Below are 27,861 nucleotides of genomic sequence, written 5' to 3' on the forward strand. Positions count from 1 at the left end.
ACAAAGGATGCTTAATTTCATGGGAGGAGAAGGCAAATAGTCTACACGTTTAGGTCCAGTCTCGCAGGTTCCCTAGCTGACTTCTGTAGAAGCCTGAGGAAGGCGGCGCTGGAAATACCCGGTGAGGTATGTGGTCCCCTGTCCTCTGGATGGGGTTGCTGACTCCCACTGGGTCCCTGGTGACCTTGGAAGCCTGGACCTGTGCCCCAGCTTGGGGCCTTGCCCTTCCACTGCGGAGTGAAGACACTGGCGTCCTCTCTGCCTCTCTGTTGAACCCCAGACTCCATCCCGTGTGCAGTGAGGTTGCAGGGTTTGGAGACAACAGCTTGCAGCACGGTCCCTCCCCTGCCCACCGCCCAGGTCCAGGTCAACAAGTCCATGTGCCATTGAGTTCTGACCATTTATTCTCTTTCTTTCAGATGGCTTCCCTGAAGATGAGGTTGATAAATATTTCCCTGATGGTGCTTGGAGCCCTTTGCTTGTATCTTAGCATGCACAATCTGAGCCCTTTGAAAGCAAGTCCATTTTTTCTCAAGAGAGAAAACGGAGACTTTCTGCAGCTCCCAGACATGGACTGCAAGCAGCAGCCCCCCTTCCTGGTCCTGCTGGTGACGTCGTCTCCCCATCAGACATCTGCGCGCAGGGCCATCCGCAGCACCTGGGGAGGAGACAGGACGGTCGGAGGAAAACGAATAAAAACGTTCTTCCTCCTGGGAACCACGTCCAGCAGGGACAGGTCTCTGGCGGTGGCCCGGGAGAGCCAGCAGCATCGCGACATCATCCAGAAGGACTTTGTGGACGTTTATGTGAATCTGACCCTGAAGACCATGATGGGAATGGAGTGGGTCCACCGCTATTGTCCTCAGGCCGCTTTCGTCATGAAAACAGACTCCGACATGTTTATCAACGTCTACTACCTGACGGAGCTGCTTCTGAGGAAGAACCGGACCTCGGGGTTTTTCACTGGCTTCCTAAAAATGGATGAACTTCCCATCCGGAAAAAGCACAGTAAGTGGTTTGTGAGCAAAGAGGAGTATCCGTGGGACAAGTACCCGCCCTTCTGCTCTGGCACCGGCTACGTGTTCTCCAGCGACGTGGCCACTCAGGTGTATAACGTTTCTCACAGCGTCCCGTTCATTAAGCTGGAAGATGTCTTTGTGGGGCTCTGCCTCGCCCAACTGAAAATCAGACCTGAGCCCCTTCACACGGAGCAGACCTTCTTCCCAGAGGGCTTAGCCTTTTCCGCATGTCGCTTCAAGAAGGTTGTGGCCTGCCATTTTGTCAAGCCTCAAGATATGCTGATATATTGGCATGCTCTGGAGAGTTCCCTGGGAGAGGAGTGTCCAGGTGATTGAGGGGAGCCTAGCAGCACATCTGGACACACGTCAGGCACCCAGGACGATGCCTTTTGAAAGACCTTCCTTGGCACCACTGTTGATGGTGTCTGTGGGGGTGGGGAGCGGTGGAGAGGGAGGGCGATGCGGGGTTCTTGATCTGAACTAGACTGTGAGCTGAGTGAAGCCAGGAATGAGTCCCTCCAGTGCCTGAAATAATCTGAGGACCTGCCCACCCCGGTAGGGCCCTATGTTCTCCTGCTGCTTCTCAGTTCTTGGGGTTGGCGATCTCGTGAAGTGGGGGGTGCTGTCATCCCATTTTACCCTTGCGGACACAGCAACTTTGGAGGTCCAGGAACTTGACTCAGGGTTCATGGCCAGCACGCTTTGGAGCAGGGATGGAGCTGGAGCGTTGTCAGCACTCACTGCCACCTCTGGGCTCCTGGCAGGGGAGGGTGGCCAGGAGGGCTCAGAGGGAAGCCTGGTGACTGGCAAATTTCAGTCCCTTCCCGGCGTCCCTCCTGCCCGACTCCCAGCCCCTGTGTGTTTCTCTGCTGGGATTTAGTGTGGAGGTGGAGCTGGCTGGGCACTGAGTTCTGTCAGCAGCTAATGCTCAGCTCATAGGTAAGTCATCCCAGGCCCGGGCGGCAGTGGCTACAGCCTGGAGCTGAGATTCAGCCATTCCAGACAGAGATCCATCTTCAGCACTTAAGCTCAGCGTCCACCGCCAAGCCTGGCCTGTTGTGTAGACTCTGGGCCGCGGTGCTGACCTCCCAGGGCTATCTGTGAGTGCTGTGAATCCTCCTGCCCGCTTCAGAGTCCCAGGGCAGCTGGTCCAAGGACCAGTGTGTGAAGGATTTTGGGAGCTTTTCTGGGGAGTCAGGTGTACCTAATTCCAGAGGCTCCCCAGGAACCCCCTCCGACATGGAGCACGGGGCAGGAAGTGCTCAGGGATCTGCCTCATCCTTACAGGCCTGGCCTGAGCAAGCACTTGAGCTTTGGAACTGGACATGGCCAGGAAGCAGCTTGTGACAGGGAGCTGAACCTTCACCTTCCTCCTCTGGGAGGCGACACGAGCCTGCTCCGAGGGCTGGGGAAGGCGAGGCCCTTTGTTCTTGGTCACTTGAAAGTTTTACCTTGTAGACCTGAAGGCGTGTGAAGCCAGGGCCTCCCGGGGCTGATGACTTGTGACTCTGGGGTGAGGCTGGGCCCGAGCTGGCCGCAGACCCTCCTGGCGTGTTGACTTGTCCGGGGAGGCGTGCCCACTAGGCAGCATTCCTCCGACCTGACCCAGCTGCTTCCTTCCTGACGTGTTTCCTGCTCTTGCCTGCGCTGCACCCTCAGGGCTGGGCTCAGAACTGCCTCCCCTGGGGGGGAATCTTGGGCTGAGTGGGCTTTGGGGAGCCCGGGTTTTGCCAGCATGTGCTCCTGGCCCCAGAGGATGGGCTGCCCCTGATTCTGAAGCGAATGGTGACTTGAGGACGACACTTTGCTTAGCTGCCCGCCTGGCCCGGGCGCTCGTCTGTGGCCCAGGCCTGGGTGGGTGAGGGTGGCAGCGGCCGGTCAGCCAGCTGCCTCCGTGGGGATGGTCGGACCCAGGCAGGCTCCACCTCAGCCTCTGCGGGTTCTTAGGAGGTTTTCTGCAAACACGCTCCCCCACTGTGTATCTCCGTACAGTGAAGAATTATTTCTCATGGAAATGAGGTTGTGTTTCTAGAACTTGAAGGGACCAGAGCTGCTTCACTTCAGCTTTGCAGGAAGATGAAATAAAACTTGAGGAGACTCAGAGGTTTCCCGAGAACCCCGCTTGTGAGGGAGGCCGTGCTCCACACGCCCTCTCGCCCTCCACGGGGGAGGCTGGAGCGCCAGGCTTGTCCGTGAACACCGAGGGTCGCTCTGGAGGGGCTGGAGAGCCGGAGCGCGTGTGGGGATTTGCTCAGGGGCCGCAGGGAGCAGGATGCTGGGCGCAAATGCCGCTTGCCAGGAGAGATCAGCCCTTGTAACAGCTCTGAGGGCGAGGGTACCCCTTTGTCCCTGGCCTCTAGAGGAGGAAGCTGCGGCAGAGGGAGGGTGGGCAGCTGGCTGGAGGTCACACAGCTGAAAAGGACCAGAATCCGTGCCAGGTGGAACGTGTGGCAAGTGGGGAGGATGGACTGAAGGGGCTGGAGTCCCCCCCCTGCCCCCGTACCCCGCCAGGGCCTCTGTCCTCTGGCCGTTCCTGAGTTCTAGCCTCGGTCACAAAAGAGAGGCTGTGAAGCCCAGCTGCTGGGGCATCCTGGTGCTGGTACCTGCCCAGGCTGTGGGCGACCCTGCCCTGGGGCCCCAGGGGATGGGGGTGCCTGGCCACTCGGCCGCATTGCCCGCCCCATCCAGCATGTCCAGGGCCTCTCGGTCCTGGTCTCTGCCTTCCCAGGGCGGGAGGCCCAGCGGCCCCCGAGTTGGATCCGGCTGTCACCTCTGGCTCCTGATCCCGTCCTCCATCCCCTGCACTCCTCGCACCCCCCCCCGCCCCCGGCCCCCCCCAGCCAAGCAGCAATCCTTGGCGAGGTGACTCCCTACTGTTGTACTCCCCACTTTGTAGTTCAGCCTCGCCAGGTCCTACATCTCTCACCGTGTCCTGTGACCTGCCTCTCCCCTCTGGCCCGCTCTGGCAGCCGAGCCGGGGCTCCGGGCGCCTGCTCTGTGCGGGAACCCTGCCCGGGGCGGAGGCGGACGGGAGACCCCAGCTCCAGCCGGGCACCGGCCTCTGCCCCGAGGCCCCCAAGGAGCCTGTACTGGGCTTTCGCACAGAATGACTGACTTTCCGTGTGAGCTCTCCCATCCTCTGGGGTGAATTTGCTTTGGCGCAAAAGCAACTCGAGGTGCGATCCTCCAGAGATTTACTTGGGCTTTAAAGGTAAATTGTTTATTAAAGTTCTTTCTGGAGCTTTAAACTTAAGCTACTCAATGCAAATCGCCTCTTTATAGATCCTGCAAATGGTATTTTACTTTAATTTATTTTTAATTTATTTTTATTTTTAATATGCTTTTTAAAGGAAGAATTTTAGATTTGTAGGGTCGTCGCCACACGCCTCACCCCCACTTCCCCATCCGTGTGGCACATTTGTGATAATTGATGAGCACACTAGTATTTTTTATTAATGAGCACATTAGTAATTAATCGCATACTAGTATTTTTTTTTAAGATTTATTTATTTATGCATATAGGAGCTGGGGTACCGGCCACAGGGGTGGGAATCCTGTAGTGAGAGGATTCACTGCAGTCAGAGTGGGGAGCAGAACAGGTGGATTAACTGAAAATCCACTGCTGAGGGGAGCAGCGGGAGACAGGAGAGGTCTGCTGCGCCCTGTGGGTAGCTCCCTGCCTGGGCATGGAGCTCGTGCTGCCGTGGCTGGTGATAGCTTCATAGCGCTGAGACTTAACCTCTGCCCCACCAGGGAGGCCTGCAACACGCTGTTATTAAGTGGATTCCAGATGCTATTCAGATTTCCTTGGGTTTTGCCTCTTGCTCTTTAATGTGCCAGGACCCCGTCCAGTTGCCATAGTAACTGGATTTCTCAGGCTTCCCTGGGCGCTCCTGGCTGAGACTGCTCTCCAGGCCCCCTGGTTTTGACCACCTGGACAGTGGTAAGTGCTGGTCGGGTGCTCTGTCGATTGTTCCTCTGCTGGGACTTGTCTGCTGTAGGGGTTTTGGGGAGGGAAACCCCGGGGGTTGAGGGCGTCCTTTGCCTGTGGTGTCCAGGACGCCCCATCAGCATGACTGGCCGCTGTGGGTGCCGGCCTCGGCCACCTGGCGGAGGCAGTGTGTGTGGGATTCCTCCGTGAGGCTGCTCCGCCTGTGCCCTGACTCTGCCCTTGGAAGGAAGTCACTGCACCGTGTAAGTCACGCTGCACTTCCTTGAGGGTGCGGTGTTTCCATAAGGTATTTGGAATTGAACTTTGTTTTAAATTTTAATACCATCGTTGTTAATGTTTGGACAGTATGTGCTTCCTCCGGCAGGTGCGTCCCCGTAGTTCTGCCATCACTGCCGCTCTGTGATCCAGCGCCCCTGGCCCTTTGCTCTTCCTTGGCTTTTGCCTTGAGGCAAAACCATTCCGCCTGTTTTGAACCCCTCCCCTGCTGGATGCCCCAGATCAATGGGCAGCTGCAAGTTTGTCTTTTTCCTGACCCTTTGTTTGGTTTCTCTACATTCCACATATGGAATTGTGTGGAATTATGAGATCTTTCGATCATCTTTTTCTTTCTGACTTATTACACTGAGCATCATCCCTTTCAGCTCCATCCGTGTTGCTGCAAATGGCATGAGTTTATCTTTTTTGATGGCTGAGTAGTATTCCACTGTGTATATACCACGTCTTCTTGATCCACCCGGCTGTTTTGGGGCATTTCGGTTATTTCCATAGCCTGGCTATTGTGAGTAGTGCTGCAATGAACATAGGGGTGCAGGTTCTTTCAAATTAGTGTTTTTGTGTCATTTGGGTACAATGGAATGGGTTGGATCCAGCAAATTTTATTTTTTTTTATCTCCTACCCCTCCAGCAAAATTTAAAGTTTGTTCTAAAAGGAAATTTCCTGATGCACAATTCATTTACTTCGTTAACTAAGCTGCTTTAATGTTCATTTATAAATTCGATTTTCACTTTTTAATTATTTTTTAAAATAGGGCGCAGGCGATTGAGCACTGCACTGTGAAGCTGTCCGCAGCCTCTGCAGTGCAGGTTCAATTCCCACCGGCCGGCGAGAATCCCACATGGCCTGGTAGACCTCTCCTGTCTCACCTGCTGCTCCCCTCAGCAGTGTCCTTCGGTCCTTCTGCCTGCTCTGCTCCCCGCTCTGTCTCTGGGGAATCCTCTCACCCTCCCGCACATCTGGCCTGTACCCCGGATCTTGTATAAATAAATAAATTTTTTAAAAATTTTTTTATTGGTTTGACATTCATTTACAAAGCCGTGATTGTGGGGAGTACAGCCTCACACTTGAATGTGCACACGCCTCACTCACTCTCCAGAGCTCCAGGGCCAGCTCTTGATACCCTGTCACCCCCTCCCCCTGAGGTCCGTCTGACACACACCTTCCATGAAGATGTAAGTAATTCTTAGCATCTAAGGACATAAAGATAGAAGTTTTGCAAAGATTCATTCAACTAGATATTCTCGAAGCATGTAGCAGCAAAATGTCATCTTAAATCATGAGCCTGAATCAGCGACTCAATTTACATGTTGAAAAATGGAATCTGAGGCTGGATCTGTTATTTTATTGGGCCAGGTTAAAAATGTACTAAGTGTCAAGGATGCACATCTTTAAATCTTTAATGATAACACTATGAGTCCGAGCCTCCTAAACATGTCTAGAGGACGGTTAAATCTCAGGGGTGCCAAAATGGGGGAGAACTCTGCTGTCTCCCAGTAGCTGCATCTGCTTCCTCAGATGCCCCCACGGCAGGGCCGCCCAATGATGTCCTGGGGGTGACTGACCCTGGTCAGGCTGGTGGCACCAGGGGACACTTTTTGTTCCTTTACCTGCTCACAGGAATCAGTAACATCCTCTGATTGGATTTAAAGCTTCTTTCTGCTCTTATTTCAATATCTTCTTGACCTGAAGTTCTCAAGTTGGAGGTGGAATGGACCCAGATGGCAGCTGAATTCTGGATGTCTCTGGCGGTTTGACTCTGCTCGTCCAACCTGTGAGGTCAGGCTGGTGACGAACGCAGTGCCTTGAGTTTCCTTCACAGCATAGATAACTAGATGTGGGGAGGATTTGCCTGAGTCAGGACATGTGGCCAGCCACTGCCCCTGCGCCCGCCCCAGCAAGGCTGGCTCTTCCTGGACCCACAAAGTAGAAGAATGCTCCGTGAAACAAGTTCCCAGGAAGAGTTGCTGAGGACGGTGAGCTGAAGCGCGTGGCACCTCGGCCCCGTGTGCCCACTCCTGGAAGCTTCAGCTGGAATCCCCTGGCTCAGCCCCTGGGCTCGGCCTCTCTCGTGTGGGGGCGGCTGGGCTGCTGCACTGTAGAAACCAACGGTCACGTCCCTCAGCACAGGTTCCCGGTTTGCAGTGACAGGAGCCACAGAAACCATCACCCACTCAATGAGGAGGTAACTGTGTGACGCTGGGGTGGTGGGTCCAGGCATGAAACGAGGGGAGGGGAGACATCCCCTCCAGGGCCGGGCGGGGGGCTGATGAATTCGGGTGTGTGTAGATGCTCCCACGCCCCCATTAGCACGACGGCTTGTCCTTGGTGTCACAGCTAAAGGGTCCACCTCTGGCCTTGAGCCCTTGCTCGAATCTGCAACCTGCTGGCTGGCTGTGTGACCAGGATGTCCTCACTCCTCGATCCTCGGGGTCTTCAGGCCTGTGTTAAGGGAATGGTGGTCGCCCCCGCTCCAAGGGAGTCAGGTTCTGTGTCGAGCTGGCGCCCGGGCCAGGCTGAGCACGGAGCCGCCATCTTGGTGTCGCCAGCATCCTGCAGCGGCGTGGGAGCCGCGTCCCTGGTGTGTGGGAAGTGCCTGTGGGCAGCTCCAGGTGTTTCCATGCCCTTCCACCCTAAACAGGGCGAATGAGGTACAAGTGTGGGAAGAAAGCTGCCCCTGGCTCCCAGCTATTGTGTATTAAATCTAGTTTTGGGGTCCCAGCGTGTTTCGGGGTGGACCCTCCACCCCCGGACCCATGTTCTCTGGGGAACGGGCTACACTTAGGGTTGGGGCTGTTGGGTTTGAACTTTGCCTCCCCCCTTCCTACCTCCCCTCCTATGAGAAGCAAGGTTTTTACTTTCTTTTTACTTGTGGTGCAGCTGTAGGAAAGAGCTTGCTTTAGAAAAGGAAAAACCTGTGGGCCCGTGCTGGGCCCTGCCTGCCTGGGTCACAGGCCTGCAGTGAGGTGATGGGTGTAGATGGAGGTGCTGGAGTGATGGTCACTGTCTGGGCGGCGGGTTCGGGGCCTGTGTGGTGCGTATTTATAGTGTTCCGTGTGCACTGGCGACGCCTGCGGGGCGAGGCCTCCAGACATCCTTCGGCTCTTGCTCCTTTCTCCCCTTTGGACTCTTGCTGAAACTCTTGGAGAAATTCTCGTGTCTGTGGCACTCCTCACAGTCCCAGTATGCCATGGTCTAGACTTGGTGCATTCAGGTGTATGAAGATCTGAGCAAGAGAATAAAAAACAAAATCCAACACAAAATCAGAACTGGGCGGCGCCTGGAAACTACCAGTGGTTTGAACAACAGCCCCTTTCCTTGAGGAGACAGCAGAGGCGTTTGCGAGTCTTCAATCAGCGTGTCTCCAGGGTTAGAAACCAGCAGCGGAAAACTCTTGTGAGCCTCTAGCCCTTAGATTGGTTCGTATGTTGGGCAAATGTACTCATTGACTTTTCTGAGTCAGGAAGGAACGTTAAGCTGAGGTTGGTCACTGAGGGTTTTGCAAATAGGCCCTTTGCTGGGTTAATTAGTAAAGGTGAGAAGATGAAGCGACTGGAGTCTTGACAAGTGGAAGCAGTGTTTGTGCAGAGCCCTCTCTGGACCCACATGCTGAACCATCCCGCCTGGTATCTTATGGATCCACGTAGCAGCCCATGGGGCGGATGGCTGTGCTTAGAGGATGAAGCCGTGGGTTGGAGCTGAAGAAATGGAGGTTCAGGGTGACTCAGTGACTACCTGAGGGGGGTGGGCGGGGCTCAAAGCTGGTGGAGACCCAGCCCCTCAGCCTTCAGGGCCTTCACTAGGCAAAAGCTGGTGCTGAGATTGGGAAGCCTTGAGTGGCTGTTAAGCGCCCAAGTATTGTGAAGGCCAGTGAGTCTCTTAAAGTCACCTGTGGGTGATGCCCTGCTCGTTGTCGAGTGAGGGTGAGGAGCTGAGGAACCCGTCCTTGGGGGACGGGTGGGGAACGTGGCTTGGGGTGGCGCCCACAGCCATAGAGGGGACCCAAGAGAGGCCGCATGTGGAGCTTGTATCCGCGGATCCCAGACCCATGTGCTCGTGCGGTAGGTTGTCCTGAGTGCAGGGGTCTGGTGGCTCTGAAAGCCGAGTGTTGGAGTGACTGCAGTCAGGAACCCTGAGGATTGGGTGATTACCCCCAGCAATAGGGAATCGCCAAGCCAGGAGTGCGCGCATCCAGGGGGTGGATGTGGAGTGTGGCTTGTGGCCGAGACCACAGCCAGAGAAGGCCAGGAAGCCTGACGGCAACTGGTGTGTGACGGCCGATGCCTGAGTGTTCTCTTCCCTCGCATGAGAGGTGCCTTCGGCAGCAGATTTGCTGGATCATCTGCTGGTGCCAATGATCTTGTCTTTTGCCACTAGGTTGGTGCCCTGCCTGGACTCTTTTGTGATCTGTTGTATTTTGTTATGTATTTCATTTGCTTTTGTGGGCCATGGCTGCGGTGTTCATATTGCCAAGAAACACGTATATAACTTGAGCATAGACTGATACAGACTGTATGGCAGAAAACCCTAAGGGGGTGGGTTGTAGGGTAAGTAAAGTACCAGGCTTTTCTGCCCTCCCGCCATTAGGACTGATGATGGGTCCCTGCGGTCCTGAATGCACGCCTGAAGGCGGCACCTGGAGTAGGGTGTGGGCCTGTGTAAGTGGGTGCACCTGTGCTGAGACTGTGCTCATAAGGGCGGCGTCACGGGGACGCCAGCAGAACTACGAGAAGCAGAGAGAATGTGTGAGAAGGCCAGAGAGCCCAGAAAGAGTGAAGACTTGCTGGGGGCTGGGAGCCTGCCCGCCTCCCGGCCCCCAGCACCCCTGTCTTCCCTGTACCTGGTAAATCCCAGTAAAAACCGGCAAAAGTCACCGAGGGCTCCAGGACTCCTCCTTCACCCCGTCTGCTTGGTCGTAGAGAACCTGCACGGTCCCTTCCTGCCGCTACAGTGACATAAGGTGAAACTGACCACAGGCCGGGGGCCTTTCTAGGTGTGAAGGGCGCCCCTGTGAGTTTGTTGTAGTTGGTCCAGCTGGGGCCACAGGGGGGCAGAGTGAGGCGAGAACCAGCCCAGGTTCTCCTGGGCTCCTGCCAAGAGTGTGGTCTGCCTGGTCAAATCACAAAGGAATCAGGGTCAGAGCTGCTGCCCTGCCTCCTCATTTTAAGAGATAAGCTGCCTGCATTTCCTCCATGTCTCCCCGTGTGGGAGTGTTTGTTTTCTCATGATAATTTTTTTTTTTTTACAATAGCTGTGTTACAGGCCAGAGGCGCAGGAGGGTGAGAGGACTCACCCGAGACAGAGTGGGGAGCAGAGCAGGCAGATCCACTGAAATCCACTGCTGGGGGGAGCAGCTGGGAGACAGGAGAGGTCTGCCGTGCCATCTGGGTATCTCCCTGGCCGGCCCGGAACCGAATCTGCGCAGCAGTGGCTGTGGACAGCTTCCCCGCGCTGTGTTCAACCCACCGCGCCACTGGGGAGGCCTCGTTAATTTTTTTATAAGAATTTTTAACATTTGCCATCTCAGGACTGGCGTGTTAGCAGATTGTGAAAACTCTCTGGCTTCTTCCTCTCTGCCCACACCCCTGGCTCGTGCCTGGGGTAGGGATACTTGATAATTATCTACTGTTTTTTTTTTTTTAAGTTTATTTAAAAAAATTAATGATTAATTAAAATTTTTTTTTGCATCATTGTTCATTTTTAAAGAATATTGGCTTCCCCCCACCCCCTCAGGTGTAGGCCCCATAGAATTTCCTTCCCTCTACTGGGCCTAAGGAGACCTCACATAGGTGGGGTTCAGGCAGAATGGTGGACAGAATCGATCATTCAGTGAGGTGTAAGCTCCCTCCAAACACTGACTCTGGAATTAGATGATGGTTGTCGCTTGTTTTTATTTCTCTTTGGCTCTACATGATTAAAGATCTGTATGTGGACGTGAGGAAGATGCGCCACGGGCTGAGGCGTGTTGGAAGGAAACCCAGGGACGTCTTTGGGTGTAAAATGTGCTCCCCTGGTGCCAGAACAACGAGGGGGTGGTGGCTTGTGGCCACCGGGGACTTAGAGGCACAGCCTCGCCTCTGTTTTCCTGCTTTTCATGTGTGACTTCCAGGCTCTGCGCCCTCCCTCTCGGCAAGCCCTGAAACTCGGGTGAGGTCATCCCAGCAGGCCCAGGGCCCAGGGGTGGATGATCACCCAGGCTGAGAGAGGAGACCGTGTCCTACCTCCTGCTGTTGGGACACTGGCCACAAAAGGCAGTTTTTAACTGATTTAAAGCAATTCCTTCTTTGTCAGACACAAGCACGTGTGCAAGCAGACACGCGGATCCATAGTCGAGCATAACTCTCGGCATCTGCTCCTTTGCGTTGTGTGTCCTGCCGCCTTTCTCCTCTGGCTCAGGCACGCGCACCTGTCATGTGCAGAGTGAAGACGGCCAGGCCCCCGTCTCCTGTCCCACGCGCCCTGGGCAGCGGTGCCGGCCACTCGGCCGAGGGTGCAGCCCGTCAGTCCCCAGCACAAGGCGGACCTCGCAAGTAGGGATGCTCTTCATTAAATTCTGCTTTGGAACCTCGCAGACGGGCGGGGAGTGGACTGACCTCATACCTGGTCAACGAGGACCTCAAAATGAAATGGCTGGCAGGTCCTGGATGCCAACCGGGCAGGCTGTGGGCTCAGGTTTTGCTTTGCCTGAAAGGTAAGTAATGATAGTAAATTGATATGTTGCTGAATGACAGTCGACAACAACCCCCTATATTTTCGGGAGCGCTATTATGTGAGCGTATTTTGATTTGTTAATAGTGGCATTGATGGTTCATAACAATGAAATTATGAAAATGACATCACACACTTGGTTAGTTCCAGTTGTAGATGGGTGTGATAAGTTTGTTCATCCTGAGAAGCTGACCTCGGAAAGCCTAAAGCTCACACTGTTTTGTCTTCACCTTGATGCTTTCTAAATTTGTGTTTGAAAAAATATTTCAGAAAGTTGACTTGGGCTTTATATGTTTAGAGAGAAATATGCTGAGCAGCCCCGACGTGCCTGTGTTTATAAGTAATGGGGTTTTCTTCTTTCCCTTGGGATTTTTTCCAAGCCAAGCAGGGGGTGGGCCCTACTACTTGGAGGGACTTGGGGGAGCTGTGTGTGGTGAGGGGTGAAGGGTGAGTAATTTTGTTGGGACTTGCAGGCCCAGGGCTTGAAATGAAGCTGAGTGTCCTTGGGGAATTTTCTTTTTCTCAGATATATTTATATTTTTAAAAAGCTATCGTTAAGTTAAATCAAGCCTAGTGAGTTGATATCTTTACAGTCTTCAGGATAACTTATCTCTGAGGCATAGGTTGGTTCCTTGATCTTTCCAAATGTCATGTAAATGGAAATAAACTGCTAGGAACAGGTGTGTTTCCCTTTGACTTGCACATGCGTTTCTCACAGTTCTCGAGGAATCTCTGTCCACCGTGTTCCTTGCTGGCTGCATCCTCAGCTGTCTCAGAAACAAAACAGAAGCTGGAGGCACCGGGAAGGGGTGCAGGGCTGTGTGGGGAGCCTCAGATGCCTGGAGGTAGCAGAGGAGGGACTGCCCAGGTCTCAGGTAGGTCCTGTTGTTTGGGTGGGGGTGCTGTGGTCGCTCAGTCCTGAGTCCTGACCCTTTCTCATGGCCCTGCGGCCTTGGGGGTTATAGATGGTGATGGATGCAGCTCATCAGCATCCACGGGCTAGAGATGGGCCTGGCTGTCCTCAGGAAAGACTGCGACAGACCAGGTGGTGAAGGCCATGCAGAGGTGGCTCAGTGGTGCTCTGAACACAAAAGAAATGAGATTTGCAGTGGTTCAGTGGCAGTGCGTGTGTGTGTCTTTGGGTTAATAGTCTCTCTTGCACAGAACTCTGAATCAGCTGCCTGCTTTTCTTGCCTACAAGTCCACGAATCCTGAATCATTTCAGTGGTGCGCGAATAGGAATTTGCTCTGCGCTACTGATTGGTTTATGGACATTAAGTTCCATTTGAGTAACTGGCCATCGTCTCCCTGCTCTACAAAGTGCATTAGAGAATAAGGTAAGCAGAGAAATGAGCTGGGTCACAGACACTTCCCACCGGAATGTCCTATCATGGCGATGAAATCCCTTTTAGGTACAATCTGGTGAAGTGGGACCATTAGTAACTGTCAGGAAGGGATCAGTAGGGTGCGAACCCTGGATGGAGACACGCCTGTGGCCTCTTTAGAGTTCCAGGTGATTCTCGTCTGTACAAATTCTCAGCTCTTGGCCACGTCTGCCCTGTCACATGCCTCCAGCCGTTGGTCCATGTCCCAGCCACACCGAGATCAGCACCACCGCTACCAGGCTTCACGGACGAGAAAGCCAGCTTGCCCCGGGTGCCAGCGGACAGTGTCATCCACGCGCCCATCATCCCTTTGAGAGCGAGACGTGAGCCTTTGCTGTGTGCAGCCCCTGAAATTCGGGGGGTTCTTCTGTTGCTCATGTAACCTGACCCATTTCTTCAGATCGTTGACTCTCATGTTCTCCCAGCTCTGAAACTGGAGGGTTGATACTGTGCAAGACTAGGATCAATTTGACTTTCAAATTCACATGCATTTTCCCAGTGGACGAAAATAAAATTTATTTACCCAAAAGTATACATGTACCTAGTGTCAAAGGTCACTCATGCTACAGGCGGCAAGCAGCAGGACAGTCCTGTCGCTCACTCTCTGCTCTCCAGGCCTGATGCCACTCCTGTTTCCTCCGGCTTCAGTGTCTACAATCCAGATAATGTGCTTCCTGTCCTTGTGTAACTGCTGCACCTCACACGCTTCTGTTAACCTTTACCACAGGTGAGGTCTCGCTGCTGCGCTTCTACCGCTTGTCCCGTTCTAACTACAGCACGGTGTGTGGTTAAATCTTATCACCTTTGCTTATTTAAAACCATGTGAATCTCAGTAATGCTTGGAAAAGTGTGTGCAATGGTGACTTTTTCCCCTATGTCATTCCAACTACTCCACTGGAGTTAAATATCATTCTTTTAAAATTTGCTTTGACTGCATGTAGCTGACGTGCATAATCTCTTCTGTCCTCTTTGCGCTACTTGTCCAGTCTGTCTGTGTGGTCAAAGCTGTTGCTTTTACTTTCCTCATAAGACTTTTATTGGAGCCCATCCTTCTGCAGGGTGGATGTGATTGGGTCTCTTCTGTTGAGGTAGGGTGGATGTGATTGGGTCTCTTCTGCTGCTGTAGGGCGGGTGTAGTTGGGGCGAAGATCAGGCTTTTCTAACAGTAACTTCCTTCTGTGGCTTTCGCGTCCTGTGTCAGCGGAGCCCTCTCTCACCCCGTTATTGAGGGGGAGCATGAAAGGTAAGAGTCTTGCTCTTATGCTTATGCTTCTCTTTGCTTTGATAATCAACTTTTAATTTTGATTTTTTTTTTCATATTGTTGGCACTGTTGATGGTTTGGTTGGAAACAGAAATAGAGTGGAAAGTAATTTCCTTCCCAGGCCACCTCTGGAAAGACACCCCGGAAGCTGCAGGGCTGTCCTGGTGGAGGGGCACTGGGCTAGGGGTGCAGAGAGCATCCTGTTCACTGTGTAACTTTTGTACTGCTCGAGTTTTGGAGATCTTTTTTTAGACATTGTTTGTAAAACTTTTTAAAAGGATCAGAAAACTTGGCAAGGATTTAGGTCATATTTATCGGCTGGTCCTGCTGCCCCTGTAGTTTCGATTTCCACTGTAGGAATTGCTCGTGGATTGCTTGCCTGACGTGTGAGTTTGTGGTCCTGCTAGGACCAGGTCATGTGGGCATGGATGGCTGCTTTTGTGCCAGCCTGGACCTATTTACAGTCAGAAAAGCCTGGGCTTCTGGCTGGCCCCGGGGAGATTCCCAGGGACATGCCCCGGTCCACAGCCACGTCCTGATGGACCGGCTCTCGGGGGCCCTCTGGAGGCTGCACGGGGCCCTCAGCACCACTGAACATTCCCCTCCACCTGCTCCACTTACACCTGTCTCACCATCTCCTCCCAGTAAGTCACGTTTCCATCCCCATGGAGATGTCATTAGAGAAAGTCACCTTTTCTTTTTTTTATTTAAATTTTATTTTTATATTCCCCATACAATTACAACCCCCTTATTTTTACCCCAAGCCCTCCTTTCCCCGCCCCCCACCCCCCGTAGAGTGTCTCTTGTTCATAGTTATTTGTTGATTTTGATTTTCACTTTCTTATAGTTATTCTTTTTCCTGGTCCCTTATTTAAGTTTTCTAGATTCCTGCTATGAGTGAGACGATCCGGTATTTTTCTTTTTCTTTCTGGCTTATTTCGCTGAGCATGATCCCTTCCAGCACCATCCATGTTGCTGCAAATGGCATGTGTTTATCTTTTTTGAATGCTGAGTAATATTCCATGGTGTATATGGACCCCATCTTCTTGATCCAGTCATCTATTTTTGGGCATTTGGGTTGTTTCCAAAGCTTAGCTACTGTAAATAGTGCTGCTATAAACATAGGGGTGCAGGTGCCCTTTGGAATTGATGTTTCTGTGTCCTTTGGGTAAATACCTAGGAGTGGAATTGCTGGATCCTATGGAAGCTCTATGTTTAGTAGGTCCAGAAATCTCCACACAGCTCTCCATAGTGGTTGGACTAGTTTGCCCTCCCACCAACAGTGCAGAAGAGTTCTTTTCTCTCCACATCCTCGCCAACATTTGTTGTTGCTAGTTTTTTTTAATATGTGCCATTCTCACTGGTGTAAGATGGTATCTCATGGTAGTTTTGATTTGCGTATCCCTGATGACAAGTGATGTTGAACATTTTTTCATATGCCTGTTAGCCATTTGCATTTCCTCTTTTAGCTCTTCTGCCCATTTTTGACTGGATTATTTCCTTTGTTGTTGTTGAGTCTCATCAGCTCTTTGCAGATTTTTGTGATCAATCCTTTATCATTAGTGTTGTGTGCAAAAATGTTCTCCCAGTCGGTGGGGTTTCTCTTTGTTTTTGTTATTGTCTCTTTTGCTGTGCAGAAGCTCTTTAATTTGATGTAGTCCCAGCTGTTGATCTTTGCCTTCACTATCACTGCTTTGGGTGATGTGTCTGTAAAGATGTCTTTGATGTGCAGATCACGTAGTGTTTCGCCTATATTTCCTTCTATGTATTTTATGGTTTCAGGTCTTATGTCTAGTTCTTTAATCCATTTTGAGTTGATTTTTGTGTACTGTTTGAGGTAGTGGTGAAGCTTCATTCTTTTGCATGTAGCGACCCAGTTTTCCCAGCACCATTTATTGAACAGACTTTCTTTTGCTCCAATGCATAGTCTTTGCTCCTTTGTCGAAGATTAGTTGACCATAAATCTGTGGGTTTATTTCTGGATTTTCTATTCGATTCCATTGGTCTGTGTGTCTGTTCTTGTTCCAATACCATGCAGTTTTGATGATTATGGCTTTGTAGTAAAGTTTGAAGTCTGGGAGTGTGATGCCTCCATTCCCTTCTTTTTTTTTCAGGAGAGCTTTGGCTATTCGGGGTTTTTGGTGATTCCATATGAATTTCATCAATAATTGTTCTATTTCTTTGAAGAATGACATTGAAATTTTTATTAGAATAGCATTGAATCTGTATATTGCTTTTGGTAGGATGGCCATTTTAATAATGTTTATTCTTGCAATCCATGAGCAGGGGATGTCTTTCCATTTCTTTGTGTCTTCTATTTCTTTTTTTTTTTTTTTACATTTTTGCTTTTATTTGTAATTTTAACATGACTTTTTTTTAAAAATTTATTGTTTGATTGATTGATTTATACATACAAGCACTGGGTACAATCAGAAGTGCGGGAGGGTGAGAGAATTCATCAGAGCCAGAGCGGGGAGCAGAACAGGCAGAGGGACCAAAATACACTGCTGAGGGGAGCTGCGGGCAGCAGGAGAGGTCTGTGCGCCATGTGGGACCCTCCTCCGGTGGCCGGGGAGCAGCCAGGGATCGAACCAGCGCCGCAGAGGCTGCGGGCAGCTTCGCAACCCAATGCTCAACCGCTGTGCCACTGGGGAGGCCCTCCTCTATTTCTTTTAACAGTGTTTTATAGTTTTCTTTGTATAGGTCCTTTACCTCTTTTGTTAGATTTATTCCCAAATATTTGATTTTTTTTGTTTCGATAATAAAAGGGATGTTTTTTTTTTTTATTTCTTCTTCTTCAGATTTATTGTTTGTGTATAGGAAGGCTACTGACTTTTGCGTGTTGATTTTGTGTCCTGTCACTTTACTGAACTGATTGATGAGTTGAATTAGTTTTTCTGTGGAGTTTTTGGGGTTCTCTATGTATATTATCATATCATCTATAATTAGTGATAGTTTGACTTCTTCTTTTCCTATTTGGATTCCTTGTATGTCTTTCTCTTGTCTTATTGCTCTGGCTAGGACTTCCAGTATTATATTGAAAAGCAGTGGTGAGAGTGGACATCCTTGTCTTGTTCCCGATCTTAATGGAATTGCTTTCAGCTTTTCGCCATTGAGAATGATACTGGCTGTTGGCTTGTCATAGATGGCCTTTACGATGTTGAGGTATGTTCCTTGTATCCCAAGAATTTCAAGGGCTTTTATCATGAATGGGTGTTGCACTTTGTTGAAAGCTTTCTCAGCATCTATTGATATTATCATTTGGTTTTTTTTTTTAAAGATTTATTTATTTATTTATACAAGCACTGGGTACAGTCAGAAGCACAGGAGGGTGAGAGAATTCATCAGAGCCAGAGCGGGGAGCAGAGCAGGCAGAAGGACCGAAGCACACTGCTGCGGGGAGCAGCAGGTGGCAGGAGAGGTCTGCGCGCCATGTGGGACCCTCCTCCGGGGCCGGGGAGCAGCCGGGGATCGAATCAGCGCTGCAGAGGCTGCGTGCAGCTTTGCACCCAGCGCTCCACCGCTGCGCCACCAGGGAGGCCCTATCATTTGGTTTTTATATTTCTTTTTGTTGATGTGTTGGATAACGTTGATTGATTTTCGGATGTTAAACCATCCTTGTGTCCCTGGCATGAATCCTACTTGGTCGTGGTGAATTATCTATGGATACATTGTTGGATTCTGATAGCTAAAATTTTATTGAGGATTTTTGCATCAGTGTTCATTAGGGAGATTGGCCTGTAGTTTTCCTTTCTTGTGTTGTCCTTGTTCGGCTTTGGTATTAGTGTAATGTTGGCTTCATAGAACGTGTTTGGTATTGTCCCTTCCTTCTCAATTTTTTGGAAGAGTTTGTGAAGGATAGGCACTAATTCGTCTCTGAATGTTTGGTAGAATTCATTTGTAAATCCATCAGGTCCTGGGCTTTTGTTTTTGGGGAGGTTTTTGATTACCGTTTCAATTTCGCTGCTTGTAATTGGTCTGTTTAGGTGTTCTATTTCTTCTTTATCTAGCTTTGGGCGATTGTAGAGTTGTAGGAATTTGTCCATCTCCTCTAGATTGTTGAACTTGTTTCCATATAACTGTTCATAGTAGTTACTGATTATTCTTTTGATTTCTGCTGTGTCTGTTGTGATTTCTCCTCTTTCATTGATGATCCTGTTTATTTGTGCTTTCTCCCTTTTTTCCTTTGTGAGCCTGGCTAGGGGTTTGTCTATTTTATTGATTTTTTCCAAGAACCAGCTCTTGGTTTCATTGATCTTTTGGATTGTTTTTTTAGTTTCGATTTCATTTATTTCTGCTTTGGTTTTTATTATTTCTTTTCTTCTACTGGGTTTGGGGTTTTTTTGTTGTTCTTTTTCTAGATCTTTGAGCTTCGAGATTAGGTTGTTTCTATGAGTTCTTTCTTGTTTCTTGATGTGAGCTTCTATTGCTATATATTTTCCTCTTATTACTGCTTTTGCTGCATCCCATACATTTAGGATATTGGTGTCCTTCTTGTCATTCAATTCAAAGAATTTTTTAATTTCTTCTTTGATCTCCTCATTAGTCCAGTGGTCTTCCAGTAGTGTGGTTTTTAATCTCCATGAGGTAGGAAAGTTCCTTGCCTTCTTTTTATGGTTTATTTCTAGTTTGATGCCTTCATGGTCAGAAAAGATGGTTGATATGATTTCAATCTTGGTGTATCTGTTGATGTTTGTCTTGTGCCCCAGTATGTGTTCGTTCCTGGAGAATGATCCCTGTGCGCTTGAGAAAAATGTGTACTCCATTTTTTTGGGGTTTAGTGTTCTATAGATGTCTGTTAAGCCCAAATGCTCTAGGTCCTTATTTAGAGCTTTAGTTTCTTTACTTATTTTTTGTCTTGTTTATCTATCCATTGTTGATAGTGGTGTGTTGAAGTCTCCCACTACGTATGTGTTTTCTCTAATGTCTGTTTTCAGAGATGACAACAGTTGTCTGATATATTTTGGTGCTCCTTCGTTTGGTGAGTATATGTTAATGAGTGTTATTTCTTCTTGAAGTATTGTCCCCTTGATCACAATGTAGTGACCATTGGGTTCGAAAACTGGCCTGGCTTCTTTCTGGACAAGACAAAGGATGCTTAATTTCATGGGAGGAGAAGAAGGCAAATTGTCCACACGTTTAGGTCCAGTCTCCCAGGTTCCCCAGCTGACTTCTGTAGAAGCCTGAGGAGGACGGCGCTGGAAATACCCGGTGAGGTATGTGGTCCCCTGTCCTCTGGATGGGGTTGCTGACTCCCACTGGGTCCCTGGTGACCTTGGAAGCCTGGACCTGTGCCCCAGCTTGTGGCCTTGACCTTCCACTGTGGAGTGAAGACACTGGCGTCCTCTCTGCCTCTCTGTTGAACCCCAGACTCCATCCCGTGTGCAGTGAGGTTGCAGGGTTTGGAGACAGCAGCTTGCAGCACGGTCCCTCCCCTGCCCACCGCCCAGGTCCAGGTCAACAAGTCTGTGTGCCATTGAGTTCTGACCATTTGTTCTGTTTCTTTCAGATGGCTTCCCTGAAGATGAGGTTGATATTTGTTTCCCTCATGGTGCTTGGAGCCCTTTGCTTGTATCTTAGCATGCACAATCTGAGCCCTTTGAAAGCAAGTCCATTTTTTTTCAAGAGAGAAAACGGGGACTTCCTGCAGCTCCCAGACATGGACTGCAAGCAGCAGCCCCCCTTCCTGGTCCTGCTGGTGACGTCGTCTCCCCATCAGACGTCTGAGCGCAGCGCCATCCGCAGCACCTGGGGAGGAGACAGGACGGTCGGAGGAAAACGAATAAAAACATTCTTCCTCCTGGGAACCACGTCCAGCAGGGACAGGTCTCTGGCGGTGGCCCGGGAGAGCCAGCAGCATCGCGACATCATCCAGAAGGACTTCGTGGACGTTTATGTGAATCTGACCCTGAAGACCATGATGGGAATGGAGTGGGTCCACCGCTGTTGTCCTCAGGCCGCTTTCGTCATGAAAACAGACTCCGACATGTTTATCAACGTCTACTACCTGACGGAGCTGCTTCTGAGGAAGAACCGGACCTCCGGGTTTTTCACTGGCTTCCTAAAAATGGATGAACTTCCCATCCGGAAAAAGGACAGTAAGTGGTTTGTGAGCAAAGAGGAGTATCCGTGGGACAAGTACCCGCCCTTCTGCTCTGGCACCGGCTACGTGTTCTCCAGCGACGTGGCCACTCAGGTGTATAACGTTTCTCACAGCGTCCCGTTCATTAAGCTGGAAGATGTCTTTGTGGGGCTCTGCCTCGCCCAACTGAAAATCAGACCTGAGCCCCTTCACACGGAGCAGACCTTCTTCCCAGAGGGCTTAGCCTTTTCCGCATGTCGCTTCAAGAAGGTTGTGGCCTGCCATTTTGTCAAGCCTCAAGATATGCTGATATATTGGCATGCTCTGGAGAGTTCCCTGGGAGAGGAGTGTCCAGGTGATTGAGGGGAGCCCAGCAGCACATCTGGACACACGTCAGGCACCCAGGACGATGCCTTTTGAAAGACCTTCCTTGGCACCACTGTTGATGGTGTCTGTGGGGGTTGGGAGCGGTGGAGAGGGAGGGCGATGCGGGGTTCTTGATCTGAACTAGACTGTGAGCTGAGTGAAGCCAGGAATGAGTCCCTCCAGTGCCTGAAATAATCTGAGGACCTGCCCACCCCGGTAGGGCCCCATGTTCTCCTGCTGCTTCTCAGTTCTTGGGGTTGGCGATCTCGTGAAGTGGGGGGTGCTGTCATCCCATTTTACCCTTGCGGACACAGCAACTTTGGAGGTCCAGGAACTTGACTCAGGGTTCATGGCCAGCACGCTTTGGAGCAGGGATGGAGCTGGAGCGTTGTCAGCACTCACTGCCACCTCTGGGCTCCTGGCAGGGGAGGGTGGCCAGGAGGGCTCAGAGGGAAGCCTGGTGACTGGCAAATTTCAGTCCCTTCCCGGCGTCCCTCCTGCCCGACTCCCAGCCCCTGTGTGTTTCTCTGCTGGGATTTAGTGTGGAGGTGGAGCTGGCTGGGCACTGAGTTCTGTCAGCAGCTGATGCTCAGCTCATAGGTAAGTCATCCCAGGCCCGGGCGGCAGTGGCTACAGCCTGGAGCTGAGATTCAGCCATTCCAGATGGAGATCCATCTTCAGCACTTAAGCTCAGCGTCCACCGCCAAGCCTGGCCTGTTGTGTAGACTCTGGGCCGCGGTGCTGACCTCCCAGGGCTATCTGTGAGCGCTGTGAATCCTCCTGCCCGCTTCAGAGTCCCAGGGCAGCTGGTCCAAGGACCAGTGTGTGAAGGATTTTGGGAGCTTTTCTGGGGAGTCAGGTGTACCTAATTCCAGAGGCTCCCCAGGAACCCCCTCCGACATGGAGCACGGGGCAGGAAGTGCTCAGGGATCTGCCTCGTCCTTACAGGCCTGGCCTGAGCAAGCACTTGAGCTTTGGAACTGGAGATGGCCAGGAAGCAGCTTGTGACAGGGAGCTGAACCTTCACCTTCCTCCTCTGGGAGGCGACACGAGCCTGCTCCGAGGGCGGGGGAAGGCGAGGCCTTTTGCTCTTGGTCACTTGAAAGTTTTACCTTGTAGACCTGAAGGCGTGTGAAGCCAGGGCCTCCCGGGGCTGATGACTTGTGACTCTGGGGTGAGGCTGGGCCCGAGCCGGCCGCAGACCCTCCTGGCGTGTTGACTGGTCCGGGGAGGCGTGCGCACTAGGCAGCATTCCTCGGACCTGACCCAGCTGCTTCCTTCCTGACGTGTTTCCTGCTCTTGCCTGCGCTGCACCCTCAGGGCTGGGCTCAGAACTGCCTCCCCTGGGGGGGAATCTTGGGCTGAGTGGGCTTTGGGGAGCCCGGGTTTTGCCAGCATGTGCTCCTGGCCCCAGAGGATGGGCTGCCCCTGATTCTGAAGCGAATGGTGACTTGAGGACGACACTTTGCTTAGCTGCCCGCCTGGCCCGGGCGCTCGTCTGTGGTCCAGGCCTGGGTGGGTGAGGGTGGCAGCGGCCGGTCAGCCAGCTGCCTCTGTGGGGATGGTCGGACCCAGGCAGGCTCCACCTCAGCCTCTGCGGGTTCTTAGGAGGTTTTCTGCAAACACGCTCCCCCACTGTGTATCTCCGTACAATGAAGAATTATTTCTCATGGAAATGAGGTTGTGTTTCTAGAACTTGAAGGGACCAGAGCTGCTTCAGTTCGGCCTTGCAGGAAGATGAAATAAAACTAGAGGAGACTCAGAGGTTTCCCGAGAACCCCCGCTTGTGAGGGAGGCCGTGCTCCACACGCCCTCTCGCCCTCCACGGGGGAGGCTGGAGCGCCAGGCTTGTCCGTGAACACCGAGGGTCGCTCTGGAGGGGCTGGAGAGCCGGAGCGCGTGTGGGGATTTGCTCAGGGGCCGCAGGGAGCAGGATGCTGGGCGCAAATGCCGCTTGCCAGGAGAGATCAGCCCTTGTAACAGCTCTGAGGGCGAGGGTACCCCTTTGTCCCTGGCCTCTAGAGGAGGAAGCTGCGGCAGAGGGAGGGTGGGCAGCTGGCTGGAGATCACACAGCTGAAAAGGTGCAGAATCCGTGCCAGGTGGAACGTGTGGCAAGTGGGGAGGATGGACTGAAGGGGCTGGAGTACCCCCCTGCCCCCGTACCCCGCCAGGGCTTCTGTCCTCTGGCCGTTCCTGAGTTCTAGCCTCGGTCACAAAAGAAAGGCTGTGAAGCCCAGCTGCTGGGGCATCCTGGTGCTGGTACCTGCCCAGGCTGTGGGCGACCCTGCCCTGGGGCCCCAGGGGATGCGGGTGCATGGCCACTCGGCCGCATTGCCCGCCCCATCCGGCATGTCCAGGGCCTCTCAGTCCCGGTCTCTGCCTTCCCGGGGCGGGAGGCCCAGCGGCCCCCCAGTTGGATCCGGCTGTCACCTCTGGCTCCTGATCCCGTCCTCCATCCCCTGCACTCCTCGCACCCCCCCCCCCCCGCGTCCGGCCCCCCCCAGCCAAGCAGCAATCCTTGGCGAGGTGACTCCCTACTGTTGTACTCCCCACTTTGTAGTTCAGCCTCGCCAGGTCCTACATCTCTCACCGTGTCCTGTGACCTGCCTCTCCCCTCTGGCCCGCTCTGGCAGCCGAGCCGGGGCTCCGGGCGCCTGCTCTGTGCGGGAACCCTGCCCGGGGCGGAGGCGGGCGGGAGACCCCAGCTCCAGCCGGGCACCGGCCACTGCCCCGAGGCCCCCAAGGAGCCTGTACTGGGCTTTCGCACAGAATGACTGACTTTCCGTGTGAGCTCTCCCATCCTCTGGGGTGAATTTGCTTTGGCGCAAAAGCAACTCGAGGTGCGATCCTCCAGAGATTTACTTGGGCTTTAAAGGTAAATTGTTTATTAAAATTCTTTCTGGAGCTTTAAACTTAAGCTACTCAATGCAAATCGCCTCTTTATAGATCCTGCAAATGGTATTTTACTTTAATTTATTTTTAATTTATTTTTATTTTTAATATGCTTTTTAAAGGAAGAAGTTTAGATTTGTAGGGTCGTCGCCACATGCCTCACCCCCACTTCCCCATCCGTGTGGCACATTTGTGATAATTGATGAGCACACTAGTATTTTTTATTAATGAGCACATTAGTAATTAATTGCATACTAGTATTTTTTTTTAAGATTTATTTATTTATGCATATAGGAGCTGGGGTACCGGCCACAGGGGTGGGAATCCTGTAGTGAGAGGATTCACTGCAGTCAGAGTGGGGAGCAGAACAGGTGGATTAACTGAAAATCCACTGCTGAGGGGAGCAGCGGGAGACAGGAGAGGTCTGCTGCGCCCTGTGGGTAGCTCCCTGCCTGGGCATGGAGCTCGTGCTGCCGTGGCTGGTGATAGCTTCAAAGCACTGAGACTTCACCTCTGCCCCACCAGGGAGGCCTGCAACACGCTGTTATTAAGTGGATTCCAGATGCTATTCAGATTTCCTTGGGTTTTGCCTCTTGCTCTTTAATGTGCCAGGACCCCGTCCAGTTGCCATAGTAACTGGATTTCTCAGGCTTCCCTGGGCGCTCCTGGCTGAGACTGCTCTCCAGGACCCCTGGTTTTGACCACCTGGACAGTGGTAAGTGCTGGTCGGGGGCTCTGTCGATTGTTCCTCTGCTGGGGTTTGTCTGCTGTAGGGGCTTTGGGGAGGGAAACCCCGGGGGTTGAGGGCGTCCTTTGCCTGTGGTGTCCAGGACGCCCCATCAGCATGACTGGCCGCTGTGGGTGCCGGCCTCGGCCACCTGGCGGAGGCAGTGTGTGTGGGAATCCTCCGTGAGGCTGCTCCGCCTGTGCCCTGACTCTGCCCTTGGAAGGAAGTCACTGCACCGTGTCAGTCACGCTGCACTTCCTTGAGGGTGCGGTGTTTCCATAAGGTATTTGGAATTGAACTTTGTTTTAAATTTTAATACCATCGTTGTTAATGTTTGGACAGTATGTGCTTCCTCCGGCAGGTGCGTCCCCGTAGTTCTGCCATCACTGCCGCTCTGTGATCCAGCGCCCCTGGCCCTTTGCTCTTCCTTGGCTTTTGCCTTGAGGCAAAACCATTCTGCGCCTATTTTGAACCCCTCCCCTGCTGGATGCCCCAGATCAATGGGCAGCTGCAAGTTTGTCTTTTTCCTGACCCTTTGTTTGGTTTCTCTACATTCCACATATGGAATTGTGTGGAATTATGAGATCTTTCGATCATCTTTTTCTTTCTGACTCATTACACTGAGCATCATCCCTTTCAGCTCCTCTGTGTTGCTGCAAATGGCATGAGTTTATCTTTTTTGATGGCTGAGTAGTATTCCACCGTGTATATACCACGTCTTCTTGATCCACCCGGCTGTTTTGGGGCATTTCGGTTATTTCCATAGCCTGGCTATTGTGAGTAGTGCTGCAATGAACATAGGGGTGCAGGTTCTTTCAAATTAGTGTTTTTGTGTCATTTGGGTACAATGGAATGGGTTGGATCCAGCAAATTTTTTTTTTTTTTATCTCCTACCCCTCCAGCAAAATTTAAAGTTTGTTCTAAAAGGAAATTTCCTGATGCACAATTCCATTTACTTTGTTAACTAAGCTGCTTTAATGATCATTTATAAATTCGATTTTCACTTTTTAATTATTTTTTAAAATAGGGCGCAGGCGATTGAGCACTGCACTGTGAAGCTGTCCGCAGCCTCTGCAGTGCAGGTTCAATTCCCACCGGCCGGCGAGAATCCCACATGGCCTGGTAGACCTCTCCTGTCTCACCTGCTGCTCCCCTCAGCAGTGTCCTTCGGTCCTTCTGCCTGCTCTGCTCCCCGCTCTGTCTCTGGGGAATCCTCTCACCCTCCCGCACATCTGGCCTGTACCCCGGATCTTGTATAAATAAATAAATTTTTTAAAAATTTTTTTATTGGTTTGACATTCATTTACAAAGCCGTGATTGTGGGGAGTACAGCCTCACACTTGAATGTGCACACGCCTCACTCACTCTCCAGAGCTCCAGGGCCAGCTCTGATACCCTGTCACCCCCTCCCCCTGAGGTCCGTCTGACACACACCTTCCATGAAGATGTAAGTAATTCTTAGCATCTAAGGACATAAAGATAGAAGTTTTGCAAAGATTCATTCAACTAGATATTCTCGAAGCATGTAGCAGCAAAATGTCATCTTAAATCATGAGCCTGAATCAGCGACTCAATTTACATGTTGAAAAATGGAATCTGAGGCTGGATCTGTTATTTTATTGGGCCAGGTTAAAAATGTACTAAGTGTCAAGGATGCACATCTTTAAATCTTTAATGATAACACTATGAGTCCGAGCCTCCTAAACATGTCTAGAGGACGGTTAAATCTCAGGGGTGCCAAAATGGGGGAGAACTCTGCTGTCTCCCAGTAGCTGCATCTGCTTCCTCAGATGCCCCCACGGCAGGGCCGCCCAATGATGTCCTGGGGGTGACTGACCCTGGTCAGGCTGGTGGCACCAGGGGACACTTTTTGTTCCTTTACCTGCTCACAGGAATCAGTAACATCCTCTGATTGGATTTAAAGCTTCTTTCTGCTCTTATTTCAATATCTTCTTGACCTGAAGTTCTCAAGTTGGAGGTGGAATGGACCGAGAAGGCAGCTGAATTCTGGATGTCTCTGGCGGTTTGACTCTGCTCGTCCAACCTGTGAGGTCAGGCTGGTGACGAACGCAGTGCCTTGAGTTTCCTTCACGGCACAGATAACTAGATGTGGGGAGGATTTGCCTGAGTCAGGACATGTGGCCAGCCACTGCCCCTGCGCCCGCCCCAGCAAGGCTGGCTCTTCCTGGACCCACAAAGTAGAAGAATGCTCCGTGAAACAAGTTCCCAGGAAGAGTTGCTGAGGACGGTGAGCTGAAGCGCGTGGCACCTCGGCCCCGTGTGCCCACTCCTGGAAGCTTCAGCTGGAATCCCCTGGCTCAGCCCCTGGGCTCGGCCTCTCTCGTGTGGGGGCGGCTGGGCTGCTGCACTGTAGAAACCAACGGTCACGTCCCTCAGCACAGGTTCCCGGTTTGCAGTGACAGGAGCCACAGAAACCATCACCCACTCAATGAGGAGGTAACTGTGTGACGCTGGGGTGGTGGGTCCAGGCATGAAACGAGGGGAGGGGAGACATCCCCTCCAGGGCCGGGCGGGGGGCTGATGAATTCGGGTGTGTGTAGATGCTCCCACGCCCCCATTAGCACGACGGCTTGTCCTTGGTGTCACAGCTAAAGGGTCCACCTCTGGCCTTGAGCCCTTGCTCGAATCTGCAACCTGCTGGCTGGCTGTGTGACCAGGATGTCCTCACTCCTCGATCCTCGGGGTCTTCAGGCCTGTGTTAAGGGAATGGTGGTCGCCCCCGCTCCAAGGGAGTCAGGTTCTGTGTCGAGCTGGCGCCCGGGCCAGGCTGAGCACGGAGCCGCCATCTTGGTGTCGCCAGCATCCTGCAGCGGCGTGGGAGCCGCGTCCCTGGTGTGTGGGAAGTGCCTGTGGGCAGCTCCAGGTGTTTCCATGCCCTTCCACCCTAAACAGGGCGAATGAGGTACAAGTGTGGGAAGAAAGCTGCCCCTGGCTCCCAGCTATTGTGTATTAAATCTAGTTTTGGGGTCCCAGCGTGTTTCGGGGTGGACCCTCCACCCCCGGACCCATGTTCTCTGGGGAACGGGCTACACTTAGGGTTGGGGCTGTTGGGTTTGAACTTTGCCTCCCCCCTTCCTACCTCCCCTCCTATGAGAAGCAAGGTTTTTACTTTCTTTTTACTTGTGGTGCAGCTGTAGGAAAGAGCTTGCTTTAGAAAAGGAAAAACCTGTGG

The 27,861-nt window shown here is 51.8% G+C and overlaps 2 protein-coding genes across 2 annotated transcripts; both read left to right on the plus strand.

Moving 5' to 3' along the window:
• Nucleotides 1-109: 109 nt before the first annotated feature.
• On the plus strand, nt 110-1,355 carry LOC311170047 (beta-1,3-galactosyltransferase 5-like; the record flags this gene model as incomplete). Its single annotated transcript, XM_084232368.1, has 2 exons — nt 110-126; nt 420-1,355. Exon 2 carries the CDS (start codon nt 420-422, stop codon nt 1,353-1,355), a length of 936 nt encoding a protein of 311 aa, XP_084088494.1. The 5' UTR covers nt 110-126.
• An 18,754-nt stretch (nt 1,356-20,109) lies between these two features.
• LOC311169223 (beta-1,3-galactosyltransferase 5-like) lies at nt 20,110-21,045 on the plus strand (the record flags this gene model as incomplete). Its single annotated transcript, XM_084231010.1, has 1 exon — nt 20,110-21,045. The coding sequence occupies one exon, from the start codon at nt 20,110-20,112 to the stop codon at nt 21,043-21,045; it is 936 nt and encodes a 311-aa protein (XP_084087136.1).
• Between the last annotated feature and the right edge of the window lie 6,816 nt (nt 21,046-27,861).

The sequence above is a fragment of the Talpa europaea genome (genome assembly GCF_964194135.1).
Source record: "Talpa europaea genome assembly, chromosome: 4".
NCBI classification, from domain to species: Eukaryota; Metazoa; Chordata; class Mammalia; order Eulipotyphla; family Talpidae; genus Talpa; species Talpa europaea.